The following is a 21,705-nucleotide window of genomic DNA, read 5'->3' as shown; positions in this document are numbered from 1 at the left end:
AAGCTTTTACTGCTCTCTGCACTCTGCTGCTGCTAAGTCGCTTCAGTCGTGTCCGACTCTGCGACCCCATAGACGGCAGCCCACCAGGCTCCCCCGTCCCTGGGATTCTCCAGGCAAGAACACTGGAGTGGGTTGCCATTTCCTTCTCCAGTGCATGAAAGTGAAAAGTGAAAGTGAAGTCACTCAGTCATGTCCAACTCTTAGCGACCCCATAGACTACAGCCTACCAGGCTCCTCCGTCCATGGGACTCTCCAGGCAAGAGTAGTGGAGAGGGGTGTCATTGCCTTCTCCGGCTCTCTGAACTACAGGCCAATAAATTGAGAGGAAAGCTGTTGGGGAAGAAACAGTGACTTCACTAGAAAAGTCAGCAAACCAAGGAGATGGTGGACTCCTGCCCCTAGAGAATAATCTTGCCCAAGTTGGGATTCACGCTTCTTTTACGCTGAAAAGGGAGAGTCAAGTCAAACACTTCCTGCTTCCCATTAGCCTCTGAAGGGATGTGCTAAATCTTCCTCCCTGCAGTTGTTCTCAGGTGGGCTTGGGCAGGCTGTTCCTCTGAGCTAAACAAAGTTATTTTAGCCTACTCATGAACAAAGCTGAGTCGGTATTCAAACTTTTAACTGGTGACTGCTAGGATTTTTAGCATTTATAGATTCTTCTGCCTGGGCAGACACCTCGCATGGCCTACCATACAATATTTTATTTTATTATTTTACTTTACTACTTTATCTTATTAATTATTCTATTGTTTATTTTATCTTATTTTAGCCATGCCATGTGGCTTGCAGGGTCTTAGCTCTCCAACACAGGAATAGAGCCTAAGCCCTGCTGTAGCAGAAGCACAGAGTCCTAACCACTGGACCACCAGGGAATTTCCTACCATACAATATTTTAATAGGCCTTAATTTAAGCCTGCTTCTGGTAGCCATCAACCCATAGCAGAGCAACTGGCAAGTCCTTATCCCAAGTTAAATCAGTCGCTTGATCTGTTTAGAGACATCTCTTTTAATGTACGGCTCATTTTCTTAGTTTCTTTTTCTGTTGATTGTGCTTTTCAGGTTGAATGTAGCTTTAATGCCTTAATCTAAATCAGTGGATAATTTCCCTAAGAGGGCTTTAACCACCTCAAAGATTCTTTTGTCCAGGTGGGTATGCTTTCACTCATTCTAAAAATGTGCCCACACAAACACCAATGGGTTATCTGAAGTTTCTTGCAATTGGAGGCATCTGAGTAAAGTCTAGTTTTCAGTCCTTGGTGGGACAGGTTCCTCTGTGTTGCATCTGGGGAGGACAGACAGCAGTCTTTAGGTTATTTTTAAGACCCTGGGGGGAGAGGGCTCTTGTCTCCTTTTGGGGGATTTTCATGAGCTCCAGCTATAGGCTTAAGGCGTTCTGGTGGAACTCTGATGTCAAGTTATTGCAGTGAAAAACTTCAGGGTGAGGTCTATCATCAGCTCATTCCCCACTGTCCATTTTATCCTGGGCTCCTGTAGGGAATTAGGTACCTCAAGTCCAAGGGAGACCCTGGGCCTCTTCATTCAGAGGGTTGATCTCTTTCTCCTGCATGAGATGCTCAAGTCTTTTGTTGTCTTCTGCTTTAGCCGAGGGCAATCTGTTTTCCTCTGTTCCTCCTCCTTACAGTAAGTCCTTGTTCCTTCCCCAATAGTGGCTTATCTCTCCAGTTACTTGCCTCTGGGAATCCAATGTCGCTGCCAAAAACTTGGCGCTTCATCTTGCATCTTCTTTCTTCTATTGTTCCCTGTTGAATACTTTTAAAAGCAACATCTACCAATTGAGAAGGGTTCATTCTAAAGGTACCATCTAATTTCTGCAACTTGTTCTTGATATCTGAGGCATTTTGCCCCAAAAGGTCAAATTTCCCACTCTAACATTTTCAGGGGCCTTGGGACCTGCGTCAGTATGACATCTGTAGGCCTGATAAGTCCTTTCCAAAAATTCAGAGAGGTCTTCATTTGTTTTGCAGAACTTCTTGAATTTTATTCAAACTCTTTTGCTTTGGTTTTCCTTTTCAGAGCCCTGCCAAGATGCACTAATAAGTAATGTTCGAATAAGGGCCTTCTTCCCTCACTGGGGCTCTAATTTGGGTCAGCTGTGGGTTCTGACAAGTGGCCTTCAGGTGTAGAAGATACCTATAAGGAGGGCTGCAGTATTTCCAACTAAAGATAAACCCAGCTGGCTAGTTGTTTGCTTTTAGGCCCCCTAAGAGATATTGGCGCAAGGGAAATTGCCAGGTCTGGAAAGTGGCTCTTGGCCCAAATTGGGTGCCCTGTTGGGTCTTAGATGGCGATATCAGACCAAGTCCCAGTGCCTTAGAAACTAACATAGAATTTTCTAATTGACCTCTATAAGGAGCAGAAGTCCTAAGCCTCTGTGTCAGGAACTGGGGCTGGATAGGAGCAGAAGTGAGAGAAGGCGTGGATATATTGGCTTAACAGCCAGAGACGTTAAGGTCTGAAGCAACAGATCATCGTTTTCATTCCCTTCTTTTCTCTGATAATTGTATAAATGCTTGCACATAAAGGATTTCACCATTCTTCCCTGTTTCTTCACAAAATAGCTACAGTCACTTGAAAGCCACTGTAAAACCAAAGCTAGCAATTGATCTATTAAAAGGATGCCTTTTTTGCTTTGGCACCAACCAATGGAGGTTACAATGTAATTGAACAGAAGCTTGATTACTGCCATGACAAACACTTTAAGATAATTAATGACTTATACCATTTACCAGGATATATCAGAATTTTAGAAGTTCCATATAAATTTCTAGAATGCGTGTATTAATGACATTTACCCAGACTTCCCTGGTGGTCCAGTGGTTAAGAATCTGCCTGCCAATGCAGAGGATGTGGGTTGGATCCCTTTGGGGAAGATTTCACATGCCAGGGGGCCACTAAGCCTGTGTGCCACAACTCCTGAGCTTAAGCTCTAGTGCCCTTCGAGCTGCAAGTGCTGAGTGCGAGTCACAACGACAGAACCTGCGTGGTCTAGAGCCTGCCCTCAGACAAGCCGCCGCAGTGAGAAGCCCATGCACCACAAAGAACAGCCCCCACTTGACGCAACTAGGGAAAGCCCATGCACAGCAATGAAAACCCAACACAGCCAAAGAGAAAAAATAATTTATCCATGCAATACAATCTGAGAAGTTTTATCACCACTCACTGGACAACGCCTCCTATGCAATTCAACAACTCAACCAAATAAGCTCTCTTAGTTTAATATTCCTCTCTCTGAGAGAGAAAGCAAACAATTTGAGATGTTCCAGGGACCCTCCAGGAACTCCCAAAGTTAGCCAGAGGTCAAATGAACTTCACTTAGAACTTGATCTTTGGGAAGCTTGTCAAAAATATCAAAAAGTTTTAACCAGTGATAAAAGATCTCAATGGCAAATACAGATCACTTCAAGAAACTCACAATCTATTACCAAAGGCAGTTCAATATTTTAAGAAACCTCTGTCCTCTTGAGAGCAAATTTAGGTTTTGTGCCACTTTTAAGATTTATTTTTTCAATTATGTTTAATCTTATCTTAGAACTTAGTTTAAAGTTATGAAAATCTGGAGAGACTATTTTAGATAGATATTCCCAAACCATTATTCCCACAGAGTTTATCCAAAATTCTTCATTTAGCTCTCTTTTAATTAACAGCTTTTGTAACAGGCATAATAAGGTCATGTTTGATTTCTAGTAAACTTAAGTATATTAAAAGTATTATATTTATTGTTGATGGCTAAAGACATATCTGTATCAAACCAACAAGCTTATGCTAACACTAGATATTAATACTGAATATTTCCTAGATCACATGAACCTCAAACTCACTGCGGCCAGTTTCTTTTATGCTTGAGTATTTATATAAGCACTTAATTTTCTTTAAGCTAATTAAATAGAGTTCTTTTACAAATTATTATTGGGAATGCCACCATAACACACGTATAGACACAGAGACCTCATAGTTCCCATTCCAAAATTTTAGCCATGAACCGGGTACAACAATGTAAAACCCTCCAGTTACAAAAGAGACTGGATTCAAATTGGGTTTCTGGCAGTGAGACAAATCAAGGTCATCTGTTTAGATGGCTAGAGCCTTTAATATATTTATGGGAAAGACAATTCTATTTCTATCTATAGCTTTTGGTGATTTTAAGAACCAAATGGAAACGTTCTCTTCTTTCTTAGAATGTCTCACTCTTGGACAAGAACAGACAGGTTTTTTTCTTGTTCCTTTCCTCCATCTGACATGAGTAAAAGTTTTTAAGTATCACAAAACTGATTTGGCTATCAATGAAGAAACAGTACCAAACAAAATGAAACCTAAAAACCTAAAGAACAAATAGAAAACCCTAAATAAACGCTCAAGCTTGGTCTTGGAGTTTTACATGTACCCATGATACAGGAGACCATACATAATTAACACAGCAAGGGCGGCAGCGCATGGTGTACGGGGTCCCAAGATGACCTGCCCAACCCCTCTTGGAGATCCTAACAGGGATTGTGGCCAAACTGTCACAGAAAGTATCATCTTCCTCCTACCCATGGATTCATAGTTGTCATCAGACCCCTTAAGACGCGCCTTAGGGGACTTTCTTTAAGGATAGTTTAAACATTCCCCATTTTTAAAGATAGAAATTCAAGACAAAACACAAACGGCACACAGAAATACTAGCATCCAAAGAAACGAACTGGTTCACCAGTCATCAGGTAAAAGTCCGACAACTCCTTCCTCTCTTCAACAGGGTACCCAACTTAAACACAAAACAAATAGGTTTGTTCTGGAGAAAAAGCCCCAAACAGAGGAAGAAAAGTTTCTAGCTGTGTGCACCAGAGTGACTTACCCTACTGGATGGAGCCTGTCGGAGCCCAAAGGATTCTTTGTTCCAACCGCGAAGTGCTGGGGCAGCCAGTGTCATTTTGGCGAACTCTGAAGGGAAGATCCTCAAGACAAGTGGTCCCTGAAACTGCTGGCCACGAGTAGAAAGGCCCCTGGATGGCTCACCAAAACTTGTTACCAAGCTCTTACGGCTTGCCACACAACAGGCCAGTAAATCAAGAGATAAGTTGCTGTGGCAAGGTCTAGCATGCAAGGACTAGCACGTTATTCAGAAAGTTAGCAAACTGAGAAGATACTGGACTTGTGCCCCCAAAGAACCATCTTGCCTGAGATAGAATTCAGGCTTCTCTGGAAGGGAGGGAGTAGGGTCAAACACTTCCTGGTTCCCGTCAGCCTCTGGAGGAGGGGTGTGTTCATTTCTTCCTCCCTTCAGTCCTTCACAGGTGGGCCTGGTCGGGATACTTTCTGTGAGCTAAGCAAAATTCTTTTAGCATAATCCTCATTAATTGGAAGGCAGGGTTCCTAGAAATAGGCCTTTATGTATTATTTAAGCTTGCTGGCAACATCCCTTTAGTGATTAATTTGTAATAGAATATACAAAGTTCTTCCCTAATATAATATTATATAAATACATCTTCAGTTCAGTTCAGTTCAGTTGCTCAGTTGTGTCTGACTCTTTGTGACCCCATGAATCTCAGCACACCAGGCCTCCCTGTCCATTACAAACTCTTGGAGTTCACTCAAACACATGTCCATCGAGTTGGTGATGCCATCCAGCCATCTCATCCTCTGTTGTTCCCTTCTCCTCCTGCCCCCAATCCCTCCCAGCATCAGGGTCTTTTCCAATGAGTCAACTCTTCACATGAGGTGGCCAAAGTATTGGAGTTTCAGCTTCAGCATCAGTCCTTCCAATGAACACCCAGGACTGATCTGCTTTAGAGCTTAGAGAATCCTAATTCCCATTGGAGGACCCTTGTGAAAGGTTGCTTGAAAGTTGTACAGTCTATCCATTCCTCCACTCTAAAGTGCATCCCTTAAAGAAGATGTGGTACCTGTATACAATGTAATAGTATTCAACTATAAAAAAGAACAAAACCATGCCATTTGCAGAAACACAGATGGACTTGGAGGGTATTATGCTAAGTGAAATAGTCAGACAGAGAAAGACAAATACTATATGTCGCTTTTATGTGGAATCTAAAATATGACACAAATAAACCTATCTGTGAAACTGAAACAGACTCACAGACATAGAGAACAGCCTTGTGGTTGCCAAGGGGGAAGGAGGGTAGCAGAAGGACAGATTGGTAGTTTGGAGTTGGCCGATGCAAACTATTACATATGTCAATAGAATGGATAAACAACAAGATCCTACCATATAGCACAGGAAACTAGATTCAATATCCTGTGATAAACCATAATGGGAAAATGCAAAAAATAGAAAAAAGATGTATATGTATGTATAAAGAATCACTTTGCAGCCCAGCAGAAATTAACACAACATTGTAAATCAACTACACTTTAATCAATGCATCTTTGACTTAATTACATCTTACCGCACACTGTCTGTCTGGACCTCATAGTTTGAACCCCTCACCCAAATTATTTTTATTTGTTTTTTATACTAGTGTTGCACTATTGGTTTTCAATGCAGAATGTTATAATCAATTAACCGATAGGCTTTTTAAAAATCACTGAGACTGGTTTTTGCCCTCCCCCACCACCCCTACCTCCTCATTCAGGCTTCAGGAGGCATTCATTGCCTTAGAAAATAACAGTGAATTGTCAGCCTCTGAATTTCAGAATGAACTTGTGAGCCTCACAGCAGAGATAATACTTTCAGAAAATAGGATTTTAAGTCTCTCAAGTAGCAATTTTGAGGTTAAAAATCTCATGACTGTGAAGAACTAGGATATGAACCTTGTTGCATAAATAATACATTTGGGGATGTTGTGGGGAAGGGGGACTAGGAAAAACCTGAATAGATGGAGACTACTCCTAGTTGAGTTTCCCCCAACTAGACTAAGATGACATTTTTTTTCACCAGGTGAATTGGGACCAGAGTTCAAGGCATAAACTAAGTAAAATACAAAGTAATAAACCAGGCTTCCCAGGTGGCACTGGTGGTAAAGAACACACTTGCCAATGCAGAAAACATAAGAGACAGGGGTTCAGTCCCTGGGTCAGGAAGATGCCCTGGAGGAGGGCATAGCAGCCTACTACAGTAATTTTGCCTTGGCAAATCTCATGGACAGAGGAGTCTGGTGGGCTACAGTCCATATGGTCTCAAAGAATCGGACACAGCTGAAGCATGCACAAAGTAATAAAGAAAATCACATTCTTTGCCTATTTGAACTCATGAGGGTGTTTGTACCCTTACACATCCTTGTGAAACATACTCTTGCCCTGAGCGGGACATATGGAAGGTTGTTGCTATATTAGAGTTCTCTTGGGGAGGCCCCACAGGAAAAAATTCTTGGGCCTCAATATTGGGAGTATTTTCTTCCTCTGGGAGACTGGCTTATTTTTAGTCTGGGAAACTGTGACTCATGGATCTGAGTGAATGCCTCTCCTAATTTTGGCTGCGTGGAAGCATGCAGTCAGCTCTGAGCCCCATCTGCCTTTTGCAGTGGGGAGAGCCTCACAGTACCCATTTAATCAGCTATAGTCGGCCTGCCGCCTGCTTCTCCTGCCTGTTTCCTTCTGTGCTATGCCTTTATTGACTCTCAGTCTGGCTGGACTTTCTGGGATGTGGTCCCTGAGACAGAATTTAAGGTTTAGAATATTTATTAAGGTGTACCCCTGGAATCAACACCTATGGGAGGAAGTGGAGAAGAATCAAGATTGGGGAGGGGGAAAAGTTGAGCTTTGATGTAGCCCCAGTGATAGCCTCAGCTGACCCCAGGGAGGGCTCAGGAGGTAGAATGACCCTCCTTTTGTTGTTGTGCCTGACTCTTAGTTCAAATTTGTGCTGCAGCACCAAGTTCTTCGCTGGAGAAGGGTCTTGGTAAGGCATGAGTGCTATAGACGGAATGATTGTGTCCCCTGAAATTCATGTGTTTAAATCTAGTCTCTGCTGTGATGGTGTTTGGAGGTGGTACCTTTGGGAAGTAATCAGGAGATGAGTGCACAGCCCTTGTGAATGTAATGAGTGCCCTCATAAAAGAAACCCGGAGAGCTCCCTCCCTCATCTGCCACGTGAGGACACAGCAAGATGGCCATATGTGAACCAGAAGCAGAACCTCACCAGACACTGAATCTTCTGGCCCCTTATTCTTGGTATTTCAGCCTCCAGAACTGAGAAATAAATGGCTGTCATTATATGTCACCCAGTCCAGGGTGATTTGTGAGATCAGTCTGAACAGACTAGCATCATCAGTGTCCACCACAGTTATTTTTAAAATCTACAACACTTTTTTTTGTTGTTGTTAAAAAAAATCATAAATAACTTTGGGAACAAGGGCACAAATAAGTCATTAAAAACAAGTGATCCTGTCCTCATTCTTGCTTACTTATGTTGTCTCTTTAACTTTAATCCTGAGCCTTGGCAACTTGGTTCCCTCAAACTAGAATGGGCTCTCTCCTCTTTGACTGGAGAGTGTGAAAAGACAGGTCTGCTAGACAAGAAAATTGGATTCCTTCTTCAAGGCCCAGAATATTATCACCTCCTCTCCAGAGGAGGGTTTGCGACCCCCCCACATTGTCTGCTGCCCCCTTCTCTGTCTCCACCAAGTCTGTGACATCGCCCTCTCATCACCCCTCCTCTGCAGACAAGACCTGCCCTCTGCCTGACCTCCTTGAGTGTTCTCTTTACAGAACAGTGCTCCCACCTAATCGAGTGGTGTCAGAATCCAGAGAGTGGATTCCTATCCATCTCCAAGTCCTGTAAGTTTTATTTCAAAAATACCTCACCAACCGTCCATTTCTATTTCCAGTGCCACCCGCTCCATACAATCTCTTGCCTGTACTATATTAGTAGCCTCCTGTCTTTCTCCCAGTCTCTATTCTTGCTTTCCCAACAACCCATTCTCCACCCAGCAGCTGGGGGACTTATAAAGCTGCTGATCTAATCATGTCACCCTAGTTTCAGCCTGACAATAGCTCTCCCTCTGGGCCTGCATGACTTGCCCATATCCCCGTCTCACTATCCTTATCAGAGCTCCTCTCCTCTCTGCTATTTTCTGGACACGCTGGCCTGCTTTGATTACGCCAGTGGACTGTGACTTTCTCCTCCCTGTGGTCTTCTCTGATTGTGATCTCTCTTCTCTTCTGCTTTTCCTTCACCTCTCCTGCAGAATATTAACTCCTGCTGGTCCTTCAGATCTCAGGTCAGATAAGGAAGATAAGCTGTCCTTACCTTCCTGACGAGGTCAGTCCTTTCATTTCATGATCTCTATCCATTGTGCTTCCTTGAAGTACTGGTCATATAGCAATTTCATAATTAATTAAGGAAAGACTTTAACATCTTTCTCTTTTACTAGAATATAAATTCCACAAAGGTTGGCATATCTTGATGACCACAGCATTCCCAATGCCTAGCACAGGGTCTGAAAATTGTTGTTGTTATTCAGTTGCTAGGTCATGTCCGGCTCTTTGTGACCCCATGAACTGCAGCACGTCAGGCTTCTCTGTCCTTCACTAGCACCTGGAGTGCGCTCAGATTCATGTCCACTGAGTCAGTGATGCCATCCAACCACCTCATCCTCTGCCACCCCTTCTTTCGCCTTCAATATTTTCCAGCATCAGGATCTTTTCCAATGAGTTGGCCGTTCATATCAGGTGCCCAAAGTATTGTAGCTTTAGCTTCAGCATCAGTCCTTCCAATGAATATTCAGAGTTCTCACAGGGAACTACTCAATGCTCTCAGGTGGCCTAAATGGGAAGGAAGTCTAAAAAAGAGTACATATATACATATATATATGTATATATGTATATAACTGATTCACTTTGCTATATAGCAGAAATTAACACAACACTGGAAAGCAACTATATGCCAATAAATTTTTTTTTAAAAGAGGTGCTTTCTGCTTTGCTTTACTTAATAGATAAATATGTACTTATTTACTGAGTCTCCTAAAAGCATCGACAATTTATCAGTCAATGCCTTGGCATAGTATCTGGCACGTATTGTATGAGCAATACATGGTTTTGGATGAATACTTTGAATCAACTACTTGGTTGTCTTGGGGAAGAGGGAGTAGAAATTTTGTCTGGCTGTGTGTGAGAGATTAAGACCAAAGGTTAGAAATTACCAAAAGGTGGAATTTTCAAAAAAAAAACAATACAAAGGATGAGTAACTTAATAGGAATCACATCCAAACATTTCCATTGGATGTTTTTGGGTTTGGGGATTATGGGTAATTTTTGTTGTATTTTAATAGTCTTTTTCTGTGTTTTCTCAATTTTATACAATAAATATTATTTTCATGATCAGAAAATATCTGTTTAAAAAGTATGTGGACTAGTGATAAAGTAATGCATTTTCTGTTCCTGGAAGTGTTTGAGCAGCTGGAAAGATACCTGCCAATGATGACAAGGAAGGGATTTCTCTATGGCTGCGGCAGAGGGAAGTTGGACCCCATGTACTCTAAGGTTCTTCTGACTCCAACACCCCATTATACTGTTAACTGAATGATAAGTGCTGAGCCCCCTTTCTTGGAAGAACTTGGCCTACTTTACCTGTCTGTCTTACATGCTGCCGGTGAATGACTTCCTGACAAGGAAGCTCACAATGACAGTATCCACTGCAGTGGAATTTGATTTATATTCACTCGAGGCTGATATAAAAGGAGGATATCTGGATAGTATAGTGGTGTCAAGAACATGATTACATAGGTAAGGGATGTTTGCATGGAAAAGCTTAAGGTATCCCTCTGTGAAATGTTTTAGTGAATCCTGATTAAAATGGTTTCAAAATAGCACTTAAACGCACATACCCTAAGTATTATATTTCATGGTTAACCTTTTAAGATAGACATTTCCAGACTGTGCTCTTGGTTAAATTAAAAAAAAAAAAGATGGACTTACTCAGACATTGCTTTTCTCTCTTAACAGAAAAGACATTTAGAACATTTCCTTCATATTACAATAGCTTTGAATAAGGAGGAACAGAATATTCCCAGAGGTTATCAAGTGTGTATGAGGGAATTTCCATTAAGAACAGTGCAAGACACACTAAGTTCTTCTGATTACATAAAGTCCCAGCCTAATTAGGTAGATAGTTAGAGCAACAGGGACAATGACATAACAAGACTGATTTCTACAAGCTACATGTGAGAATTGTTTTACAGTCACAACTCATGTGTAAAAGAATATGTGGATGTGGATGTGTATAAATGTGTACTACACTGACAAATGTGTATTATCCCGATGCAAGTGGACTGGTGGTTAAAAAACAAAACAAGGCGAAGAAAGATTCTAAAAAACTTCTGAAAGTAAAGATTAGAATTATTACTATTATCTGTCCCCTCCCAAGTTTCTGGTGAGGTCTGTAATTCCTATTAACAAATACATTTGTCATTTGTTTGAGTATTTTCCATTTTTCCATTATTTGCATATTTTATAACTCTTTTAGGTTCTCAGTTGTTTAGCTGTGTCTGACTCTTTGTGACCCCATGAACTGTAGCCCACCAGACTCTCCTGCCCAAGGAATTCTCCAGGCAAGAACACTGGAGTGGGTTTCCCTTTTCTTCTCAGTACTAATGTGAATTCTAGTCATTTTTATTGATTGAAAGACAAAGGATGTATATTTTCCTTCTATTTGACTAAAGCTTTAAAAAGGTTCAAAAAGGCACCAGGAATTATGTAAACACAATGTGTCTGATTATCATCTTACAGAATAACGCACAAGAAAGTTCTAGGATTTCTGGCTCCCCTCCCCATACACCCAGAAAGCTTTTCCTTTGAAGTAGACAAGTTCAATATGTGCTAGGCTGAGGATATAGAATGAGAAGAATGTCAATATGGAAATTGCTTGGTGAGGCCGGGGTTCGCAGAGCAGTGCCCAGGAGCTTAAGCCTCTGCCGGAGCTGGTGGCCTGTTCCACCAGGTACAAGGCTGTAGGGCCTTGTGTAACCTGGTGATAGAAGGATGGACAGGAGCAGGCAGAAACCTGTCTCATCAAAGCACACCGCACAGAACCCTGCTCACCCAGACAGGTGCCTGGAAAAGCCCAGCCCTGGGGCTCGTCCTGACGCCCTGCAGTTCACACGGCCCACCGTCCGTCCTCCCCACACTGCTCTATGCCTCCCCCTGCTCCTCCCTGGGTCCCCAGCTCCCAACTCAGCTCCAGGCCTTGCCTCCCGACTCTCATCTCTGGCATGACTGACTGCTAGGGCTCTTCTGGATATGTTCCTCCTTCCTGGACTGGATTCCTGTTCAGACATCATCCCGAGTGTACCCCCATGCTCCCCAATGTGTGACAATGGGTAAAAGACGCACCATGTACCCCGACGCTCACTCCTGCCATCTTGGTCCATACCTCATGGAGCATCCCTGCCGGGGAAGGGGACTTGGATAAAGGAGCGTTCAGGGAGTGGACACACCAGAAACACGGCTTGCGTGTGGACATTAGCGACCTTTGTTTCCATCAAATGATTAATTTTATACATCAACCTGACTAAGAGATGCCCAGATAAGATAACTGGTAAAAGGTTTTCTGGGTGTGTCTGTGAAGGTGTATCTGGAACAGATTAGCACTTTGAATCAGCAGACTGAATAGAGATCCACTCTAACCAATCCAATCCCTTGGGGACCTGAATAGAACAAGGAGAACCATGACTAATAGAGAGGATAAGCATGCACAAGAATGGCTGATCTCATACCTTTGAGAATTAATGCATTGGGGCCTTTTAAAGCATGTTAAAAGATTTTTAAAATTCTTACATTTGCTGTATGATGTATTGTTCATAATAAACTTTTACATATAGTTTTGAATACTGTGGAACCTTTAAATTAGTACTTACTTTTGATCATTTATTCACTTTTTTCCTCCCATTTTTAATCAGTTCTGAAATTGGGATGCGTCTTACAGTCAGTGGTGGTTTGCAATCATGATACATCAGGAATGACTCTGATCAGGTGTCACTTGAACTTGACCCCAGCTCTTTGTGTTGTAACCTCAACTGAATTATGTACATGGTCAACACTACAGGTTTAGTATATAAACTGCTGGTTAGTATGTCTTAACAAATCATACCATGATCTGACTTTGAAACAAAAATTTATCAGGTACACAGAAAAGCACAGAAGGGGACTGGAATGAATCATGACATTACTTAGCCAAAGAGCCATCAGTGGGGGAATGACCACAGTTCCATATGGGACAGGTTTCCACCTTCTCCTGTTCATCCTTTTATCACCAGGTTATGCAAGGCCCTACAGCCTTGTACTTGGTGGCTAGCAAAGCAACCAACAAGTGTTTTGCCTAAGAAAGGAAGACATCAACATGTAATAAAGCCATGTTTCACTCTGTTACTGGAATAGATACCAATCTATAGGATTACATATCACATACCATGCACAGTACCTAAAGTTAGAAAAAACCTGCTAAATCCCTCATAATCAATAAAAGACCTTTTGAAGTAAAACACTATTCATTAGACTATTATTAAGGCACTGCGTTATAATTTCATTGGTAGGTTTTCTTTTTTTCTTGTGAAATGAAAATGAAACTCACTCAGTCGTGTCCGAATCTTTGCAACCCCATGGACTACACAGTCCATGGAATTCTCCTGGCTAGAATACTGGAATGGGTAGCTGTTCCCTTCTCCAGGGGATCTTCCCAACCCAGGGATCAAACCAAAGTCTCCTGCAGTGGCAGGCGGATTCTTTACCACTGAGCCACTGGGAAGCCCCAAAGGTTCTCTGCCGGAGGCTTTTACATGGCATTTAAGCCTCATGGCAATTGTACTCCATAGATAAATTATCCCCACCCCAGAAATGAGAGAGGAGTGATTTTTCTCAGGTTGGTAGTTTAGTCTGGGCAAGAAGTAGGACTTGAATCCTCATGTGTCCATGTGCGAATCCTGTGCTTTTTCCAGACTGCTAACATTACCAGATTCCTTGGAAGGAATCTCCCTGATTTTCCAACCCCTTTGTCCTTCAGAAGCATCACTGGGGAGGAAGAGCCCCAAGAGGTCTACACCCTGGCACTATTCTGGAACAAGACAACATCTGGGGTTTTTCATCTAAAAGCTTAGCTTTTGAGAACTAGAAATTCTGACTAGGGCATTTGTGGTTTTTACTTCTCTGCAACACACCTTGAATTCATCTCACATATTCTCTTACCTCATCTCAGAACTATTTCCTAAAGTAGGGAATGTTTCTTCAACTAAGTAATCTATATTTATGTTTGAGCATAATCATAATAAATAAGCCCCAAAGTAAGCAAATGGAAGATGACCCAGAAATGTCCCTCAACATCACCAGCCAAGGATTTTCTAGAAAACCTAGTGTTAGAAAAATATTGAACGTTTATTTTTACCAAACTCCAAGTTCTTAAGAAATAACAAGATGAGAACCTCACACATAAACATTTATGTTTCCACAGCTATCTGGGATGAAAAAGTCACAATGAAGTAAAAATGAAAACCACTTGAATTTCTGACTACGATTATAATTGTCTTCATACCAACATATATAAAGGTTTAAACATGTTTAGAAAGTGGTTTCTTCGTAGACTGGTGTCAGGAACAGCAGCCCTCTTGGGAAAGGCCAGTCTGTGGTAAGCCAACTGGCAAGGGGGACGGATATGCCAGAAATATCAGTGAGAAAACAACGATTCTAAAATGCCTAGTGTGATTCTGAACCCAGGAAAATTTGCCTGCATTTGGAATTATTGCATCATGGATTGAAACCAGAAATATCATTCTTTGCATGTGTGTGCTCTGTTGCTTCAGCTGTGTCTGACTCTTTGTGACCCAATGGACTGTAGCCTGCCAGGCTCCTCTGTCCATGGGATTCTTCAGGTAAGAACACTGGAGTGGGCTGCCATGCCCTCCTCCAGGGGATCTTCCTGACTCAGGGATCACACTTGGGTCTCTGGTCGTACTGGCTCAAAGGCTCTGAGAGTTGTGCTCTAAACTAGACGCAACTAGTTAATTAAGTCTCAACAATAATTCTACTTTATTTCTATTTGTCTATTTCAATTTTTCTTAATTGATTAAACTAGGCAGGGTTATTCACCAGGTAGGTTATGAGGGTGACTCATATAAACGAGCTAGTAGATTTAAAAATACTATTTAGAGAATTTTCACAATTATTCTTTTTCTCACCCTTTTCCTGCACAACTTCATAGAAGGATATGTCCCCCTAGTCCAAGGTGAATCACTTGGCTAGATTCTGAATACATATACTCTGTATACGTGAAGTCACTTCAGTTGTGTCTGACTCTTTGCAACCCTATGGACTGTAGCCCGCCAGGCTCCTCTGTCCATGGGATTCTCCAGGCAAGAATACTGCAGTGGGTTGCCATGCCCTCCTCCAGGGGGTCTTCCCGGCCCAGGAATCAAACCCACATCTCCTGGATTGGCAGGTGGGTTCTTTACCACTAGCACCATGTGAGAATGTTAAAATTAAATTTACCATCTGAATGTATACATTAAAATTAAATTTACCATCTGCCCCACCTCTTAAACTGTTGCTTTGGAATTTTCTATCTCAATGAATGCTATCATCAAGCATCAGGCTTCCCCGAAGCACCTTGGAGTCATCAGAGACCCTTTCCTTCCCATTTCTATACTCCAGCTCCATCCAATCCACTAGTGTCCTGTCCAGTTTACTAATTCAATATTCTTCCTGCATTTTCATTCTCCTCCAACCCCTCTGCTACTATATCAGTTTAAGTCCTCACCACCTTCTAGTGAAGTGAAAGTCGCTCAGTTGTGTCCAATTCTTTGAGACCCAGGACTATACAGTCCATGGAGTTCTCCAGGCCAGAATACTGGAGTGGGTAGTTGTTCCCTTCTCCAGGGGATCTTCCCAACCCAGGAATCAAACCGGGGTCTCCTGCATTTCACGCAGATTCTTTACCAACTGAGCTATCAGGGAAGCCCCACCACCTTCCAAGAACCCCCCCAAATCATTTCCCTGCCACAATCCATTCTCTATACCATGATCAAGATTTTTTCTCTAAATACAAATCTTAAAACCTTTCAATACGCTTCACCATCTTAAGGAAAAAGTTCAAGATCCTTAGCATGGACCCGAGCCCTACATGCTACGACCGTGCAGGCCTACAGGCGTATTCTGTACCACTCCCAACAGGCCCCTTATGTCCCAATCCCAGCTGAGGACTTGCTGTTTTACAAATGGACCATGTTCCCTCTTCCTCCTTGGCCTTCGCAAGATGGTTCCCTCTACTGGTCATTTGCTTCTTGTCTGCCCACAACACTCCTACTAGTTCTTTAAGACAAGTTCATTCTCTAACACTTCTGGGGAACAGTTATGGGAGGCCAAGCTGAATTTCAAGTCACTTACAAGGGTGTCTTCTCCTGTGTTTCCTCAGGACCCTGTGCATACCTCCATCAAGGCACGTGGCCACACAGCATTTCAATTTTTGTTGTACATGTCTCTTTTCTCCACTACACTGTAAACTCCTTGAAGGGAGGAGCTGGATCTTTTATTTTCATATTTCTAGGCTCACCATGGTACCTGATGCTTGGTAGCAGTTCCCATAAATTGTTGTGGAATAAAGGAGATTTCATCCTTCTTCACTTCTAGAAACTTTGCTCAAGCAAAGTTATTTTTCCTCTTTCTTTCTGTGTTTTAAACTTCTTTCCTTTAGGTCTAATGCATCCTTAAAACAAACAACAAGACCACTTTTTTCCATCTTAGCCTCATGTTGTTGAAAGGGGAGTTCAACTGTTGTTTTAAACTTTTAACCTCTTGTTGATTCCTCAACTCACTGAAATTTGACTTTCATGTCATCACTCCAATGAAATTGTTCTTGCCAATGACACAAGTTGCTTCCTAGTTGCAAAAGTCATTCTTTATCTTAAGCAATTACTCTTCAGGATTTCACATGACTGATCTCTTTCTTCCCCTTGAAAACCTTGACTCTTGTGACATTATTTCCTCTGGTTTATAGTATCTCTGAACACTAATCAGCCTCCCTTTGTTTAAATGCTGGGTGTCCCAAGGAAGCTCTTGTTAATTCTGTTGTCTAACTCTCCCTGAGTAATTTCTTCTAACTCCACATCTTTAGTGACCAGCTATATACATGATGAGCCCTAATTTTGACCTCCCAAACTTATTTCCAACTTGTAAGAACTTCCATGACTCACAATACTCTCAAATTTTACATTTAAACTTAAAATTAAATGGTTCCCTTCCTTAAACTTGGCCCCTTTGTTCTTCCTATCCTAGTGAGTTAGCAATAGAGTCAGGGTAGAATTCAGAGTACTGAGTACTTAACATCATTTCTCCACATTTCTATACTAGACTGTGTTTAATAAATTTCAAGGAAAAAATCTGTATGTGTATTATAAGTTAGCTTTTGTATTAGTTATCTATTGCTACATGACAAATTACCGCAGACACTTAATAGTTTAAAACAGCACATATTTATTATCACAAAGCTTCCATGGATCAGGAGTCCAAGCATGGTGTAGCTGGGTTCTCTGCTTAAGGTTTCGCATAGTTGCAATCAAGGTGTTGGTGGCGAAAGACCTCTTATCTGAGGCTCAGGATCTTTTTCCAAGCTGCTCACACTGCCTGTGGCAAAATTCATTTCCATGAAGCTATAGAACTCATGGCAGCTTATTCAAGGTCAGTGGGAGACAGAGAGTCTCTGACTTGTTCACACTTTCAAAGGTCTCATCTGATTAGGTCGGGCCTACCCAAGACCATATCCTCTCAGTTAACTCAGTCATCTGATTAAGGACCTTCATTACATCTGAAACACTTCCTTCCTTTGCCATGTAATGTAACATAATCATGGGAGAGACTATCCTATCCTGTTTGCCATATTCTATTAGTTAGAAGCTGTAGGTTCCAGCATACTCAGGGGAAGAGATTTTGCCAGGGTTTGGGTCATGAAAGCCATTCTAGAATTCTACCTACCATGATTTAATTCTTTTTAATTATGGGTAATGGCAAAAACAAACACATGTTTATAATTTGGAGGTATTAAAATATTGAATGAAAAGAAGGAAAGTATAGAACTTTAAAATCTCAAAATTTAACAGAAATGGCATATATTTTGAAGATGGGGAAAATGGTCTTCTGTGTTTAATTGTACCTTACACTTACTGCCTTGGCAGGAGATATAGCCAAGGAACTAAACTTTAGATCATATTATATGAACCTAAAAGGAATAATCAGATAAGGAGTTATGAAGGACAGATATTTAATTACATAATTGGCTTAATCTGAGAACCATTTTACCAAGTGTTAGCCTCCTTTGCATTAGGAGAGGATAAATGTAATTATATGTCTGTAAGTAAGTTGTATGGTTTTCCTCAGTGTTCATCAATTTGACTTTTCCTTGTAGGTTTTTTCCTTTTAATACTATTGACTGCTTTTCATCAGAAGTGCCTAATCTTTCCTTAGGACAGGCAGTTCAGGTATCTTTTAAAGTTGTTTTCTTATAATGTACAATGTCATAGGTACAGAAGTTTCTAGATCCCTTCTCTCCCCTTTCTGGCTCCATATCATCCATAACTCCTTTTCTTATATGCCTTACAAAGCTGTTCTGGAGTTAATGCCAATGCCATATGGATCTGAAACATATCAGGATCCTGCCACTTTTAGTCTTGCTTCCTGGGGAAAACTTTTCCATTGGTGTTTAGTAAAAGACAGCATGACTTGGTGAATTTCTTTCTTTTTCTTGACATTGGCGATTATAGTGCCATGTCCGTTGCATACAACTGGTATGAGATCGGCTTGCAAATCCCTAGAGATACGTGGTTACTTCCCTACTTTCCCTCTCTTTTGCTTGGGCAACTGCCACATTGATGCACTGGAGCCACTCTTCTGCATTCTTCTCATCCTTGGCCTTGAAAACATAGGTTTTATTGTCTGTGAAGATTTCGAAAGCCCGGGGGAGAGAGCGATCCCTGCGTCTCTTGGCCACAACTTTCACACTCTGTACTTTGCTGAGTTCTATTGGGGAGTCATCAGGATCATCTTTCTGAAATGCATGGGAAGGAAAGAACATGAGCTGGCTTCCAGAGGATGGAAAGATCTCTGGCTCCTGGAGAATTTTCCAAGAGGATCAGAATCGGTTCACTTCACGTGACTTGAGACCTTTGTTATTTTGGGTGCTAAGGCCTCGAATAGTCATGAAAACAACTGAAGAAGTGACCAGCTGGTTTTTTGTTGTACTATCTTAAGCTAAAACAAAATAGCCAATTTATAGAAAACTATTATATGGTGGGACTGGGGAAGATGTTTGATTCATATTTCTTTGACTTTATGCCATTTTCTATCGATAATAACACTGTTAGAGCAAAAGGTAGCTGTACAATTTGGGGTACTATTAACTCAGAATTTGAGATAATTTTAGAGGCCTGAAATTGAATTTTTCTTTGGGTTACCTCTGAGAAAGAGGTGTTAATTGAATACACAGGGCTCCAATGTTTAAGTAGATCAAACTGTTTTTGAAACTTTCTCAATCTTTGGAAGCATGATTTGTCCACAAACATTAAGGGAAGGAATGTTTAATGATGTTACATTTTCTTTGCATTAAAGCAGATACTTAAGAATCTCTCTAGCACCAGAGTTGTCAGGCTGGGCTAGCATGGATATTTTTTAAGGAATCAGATACTCTTTAAAGCAGTTTCAGATCTTTAACATCCCTGAATCCATTTTGTCTACTGGAGAATGTACCTGTGGTCGAGAATCTTGCCAACCCTCCTTTCCCTACCTGCCCATTCATAATCATCCTTTTTTCACTTTGCAATGGAAAAACATCTTTTTCACTCATCCCAAACTTTCTGTAGTGTATTGTCCACCTTGGAAAAATCTCAGGAGCATCAAACAAAAAGAGCAATTCAAAATACTGATGTCAGAAGAACAGAGCCCAGAAATAAACCCACACACCTCAGTCAATTAATCTTCAACAAAGGAGGCAAGAATATACAATGGGAAAAAGATAGTCTCTTCAGCAAGTGGTGCTAGGAAAGTTGGACAGCTGCATGTAAATCAATGATGTTAGAACACACCCTCTCACTATGCATAAAAATAAAATGGATTAGAGACTTAAACATAAGACATGACACCACAAAACTCCTAGAAGAGATCATAGGCAAAGCATTCTCTGACATAAGTTGTACCAATATTTTCTTAGGTCACTCTCCCAAGGCAATAGAAATTAAAACAAAAATAAGCAAATGTGACCTAATTAAACTTACAAGCTTTTGCGAAGCAAATCATAAACAAAATGAAAAGACAAGTTACAGGATGGGAGAAAATATTTGCAAATGATGCAACCGACAAGGGCTTAATTTCCAAAATGTACATATAGCTCACACAACTTGACAACAACAAAACAAACAATCCAAGTGAAAAAGGGACAAAAGACCTAAATAGACATTTCTCCGAAGAAGACATACAGATGGCCACTAGGCACATGAAAAGATGCTCGACATTGCTAATTATTAGAAAACACCAAATCAAAGCTACAATAAGGTACCACCTCACACCAGTCAGAATGGCCATCATTAAAAAGTCTACAAATAAGAAAAGCTGGAGAGGGTGCGGAGTAAAGGGAACCCTCCGGCCCTGTAGGTGGGAATGTAAGTTGGTGCAGCCACGGTGGAAAACAGTATGGATGTGCCTCAGAAAGCAGAAAACAGAATTATCATATGACTCAGCAATCTCACTCTTGGGGTATATGTGGTCCAAACTATAACACAAAAACATACATGCACTCCTTTGTTCATAGCAGCAGTATTCACAGGAGCCAAGATGGCCAAGGAATCAATGTAAATGTCCATCAGCAGATGAATGGATAAAGAAGATATGTTACATATATACAATAGAATACTACTCGGCCATAAAAAGGAACAAAATAATGCCATCTGCTGCAGCATGGATGCAATGAGAGATTATCATACAAAGTGAAATAAGTCTGAAATAGAAAGCTATATACCATATGATATCACTTATCATACGGTATGTGGAATTATCATATGTGGAATCTAATATCTACAAAACAGAAGCAGACATAGACATAGAGAACAGACCTGTGGTTGCCAAAGGGGAGGGGCTTAGAGGAGGGATGGAGTGGGAGGTTGGGGTTAACAGATGTAAGCTATTCCATGTAGAACAGATAAATAACAAGGTCCTACAGGATACAGCAGACAGAGGACATATATACAGCACAGAGGACTATCTTCAATATCCTATGATAAAACATTGTAGAAAAAGAATATTTAAAAAGAAGGTATATATAGATATATATTATAAATAAATGTATAACTGAATCACTTTGCTTTACAGCAGAAATTAACACAACATTGTATATCAACTATACTTCAATTAAAAAAAATACTGATGTAAGGGAAGTGTCCTTCAACCAAACATTAAAAAGCATTTAACTTTTAATGTTTAATAACTATTACTTTAGTATTATACTTATAGGTTTTCATAAGTAACATATTTTTAAAAGTTAATAAAAGATCTTAACACTTTGAGACTGACGGTCACAAGAAATTAAAATCACTAAATTTAAATATATATACATAGTTTTTACTGCAGTCGAAAATGATAAGGTGATCAGGATAAAATGCTATGGGAATGGTAGAACAAAAATGTGATTTCAAAGAAACAACATGAACACATCAATTAAAGAAGAGCTAATTTGTGTATTTTTTTAAATGGATAGTGTTAGGTTTCAAATTGCAATGGTATTTT

The 21,705-nt window shown here is 40.9% G+C and overlaps 1 protein-coding gene across 6 annotated transcripts in view; it reads right to left on the bottom strand.

Annotated features, from left to right (window-relative positions):
* The window catches only part of VEPH1 (ventricular zone expressed PH domain containing 1), a 312,127-nt gene that overhangs the window by 41,847 nt on the left and 248,575 nt on the right, over nucleotides 1-21,705 (bottom strand). For 5 of the 6 annotated variants that reach the window (XM_043473913.1, XM_043473911.1, XM_043473912.1 and 2 more), the window contains one exon: nucleotides 17,393-18,979. The exons of the other annotated variant lie outside the window; for it this stretch is intronic. In XM_043473913.1, coding sequence (XP_043329848.1) covers nucleotides 18,743-18,979 — 237 coding nt within the window. In that variant the 3' untranslated portion in view covers nucleotides 17,393-18,742. Of the gene's footprint in view, nucleotides 1-17,392; nucleotides 18,980-21,705 lie in introns of those variants that run through there. 6 annotated transcript variants of the gene reach the window in all.

The sequence above is a fragment of the Cervus canadensis genome, chromosome 7 (genome assembly GCF_019320065.1).
Source record: "Cervus canadensis isolate Bull #8, Minnesota chromosome 7, ASM1932006v1, whole genome shotgun sequence".
Classification (NCBI taxonomy): domain Eukaryota; kingdom Metazoa; phylum Chordata; class Mammalia; order Artiodactyla; family Cervidae; genus Cervus; species Cervus canadensis.
Note: the sequence above shows the minus strand (reverse complement) of the source record. Positions and strands in the feature narration are given on the sequence as shown.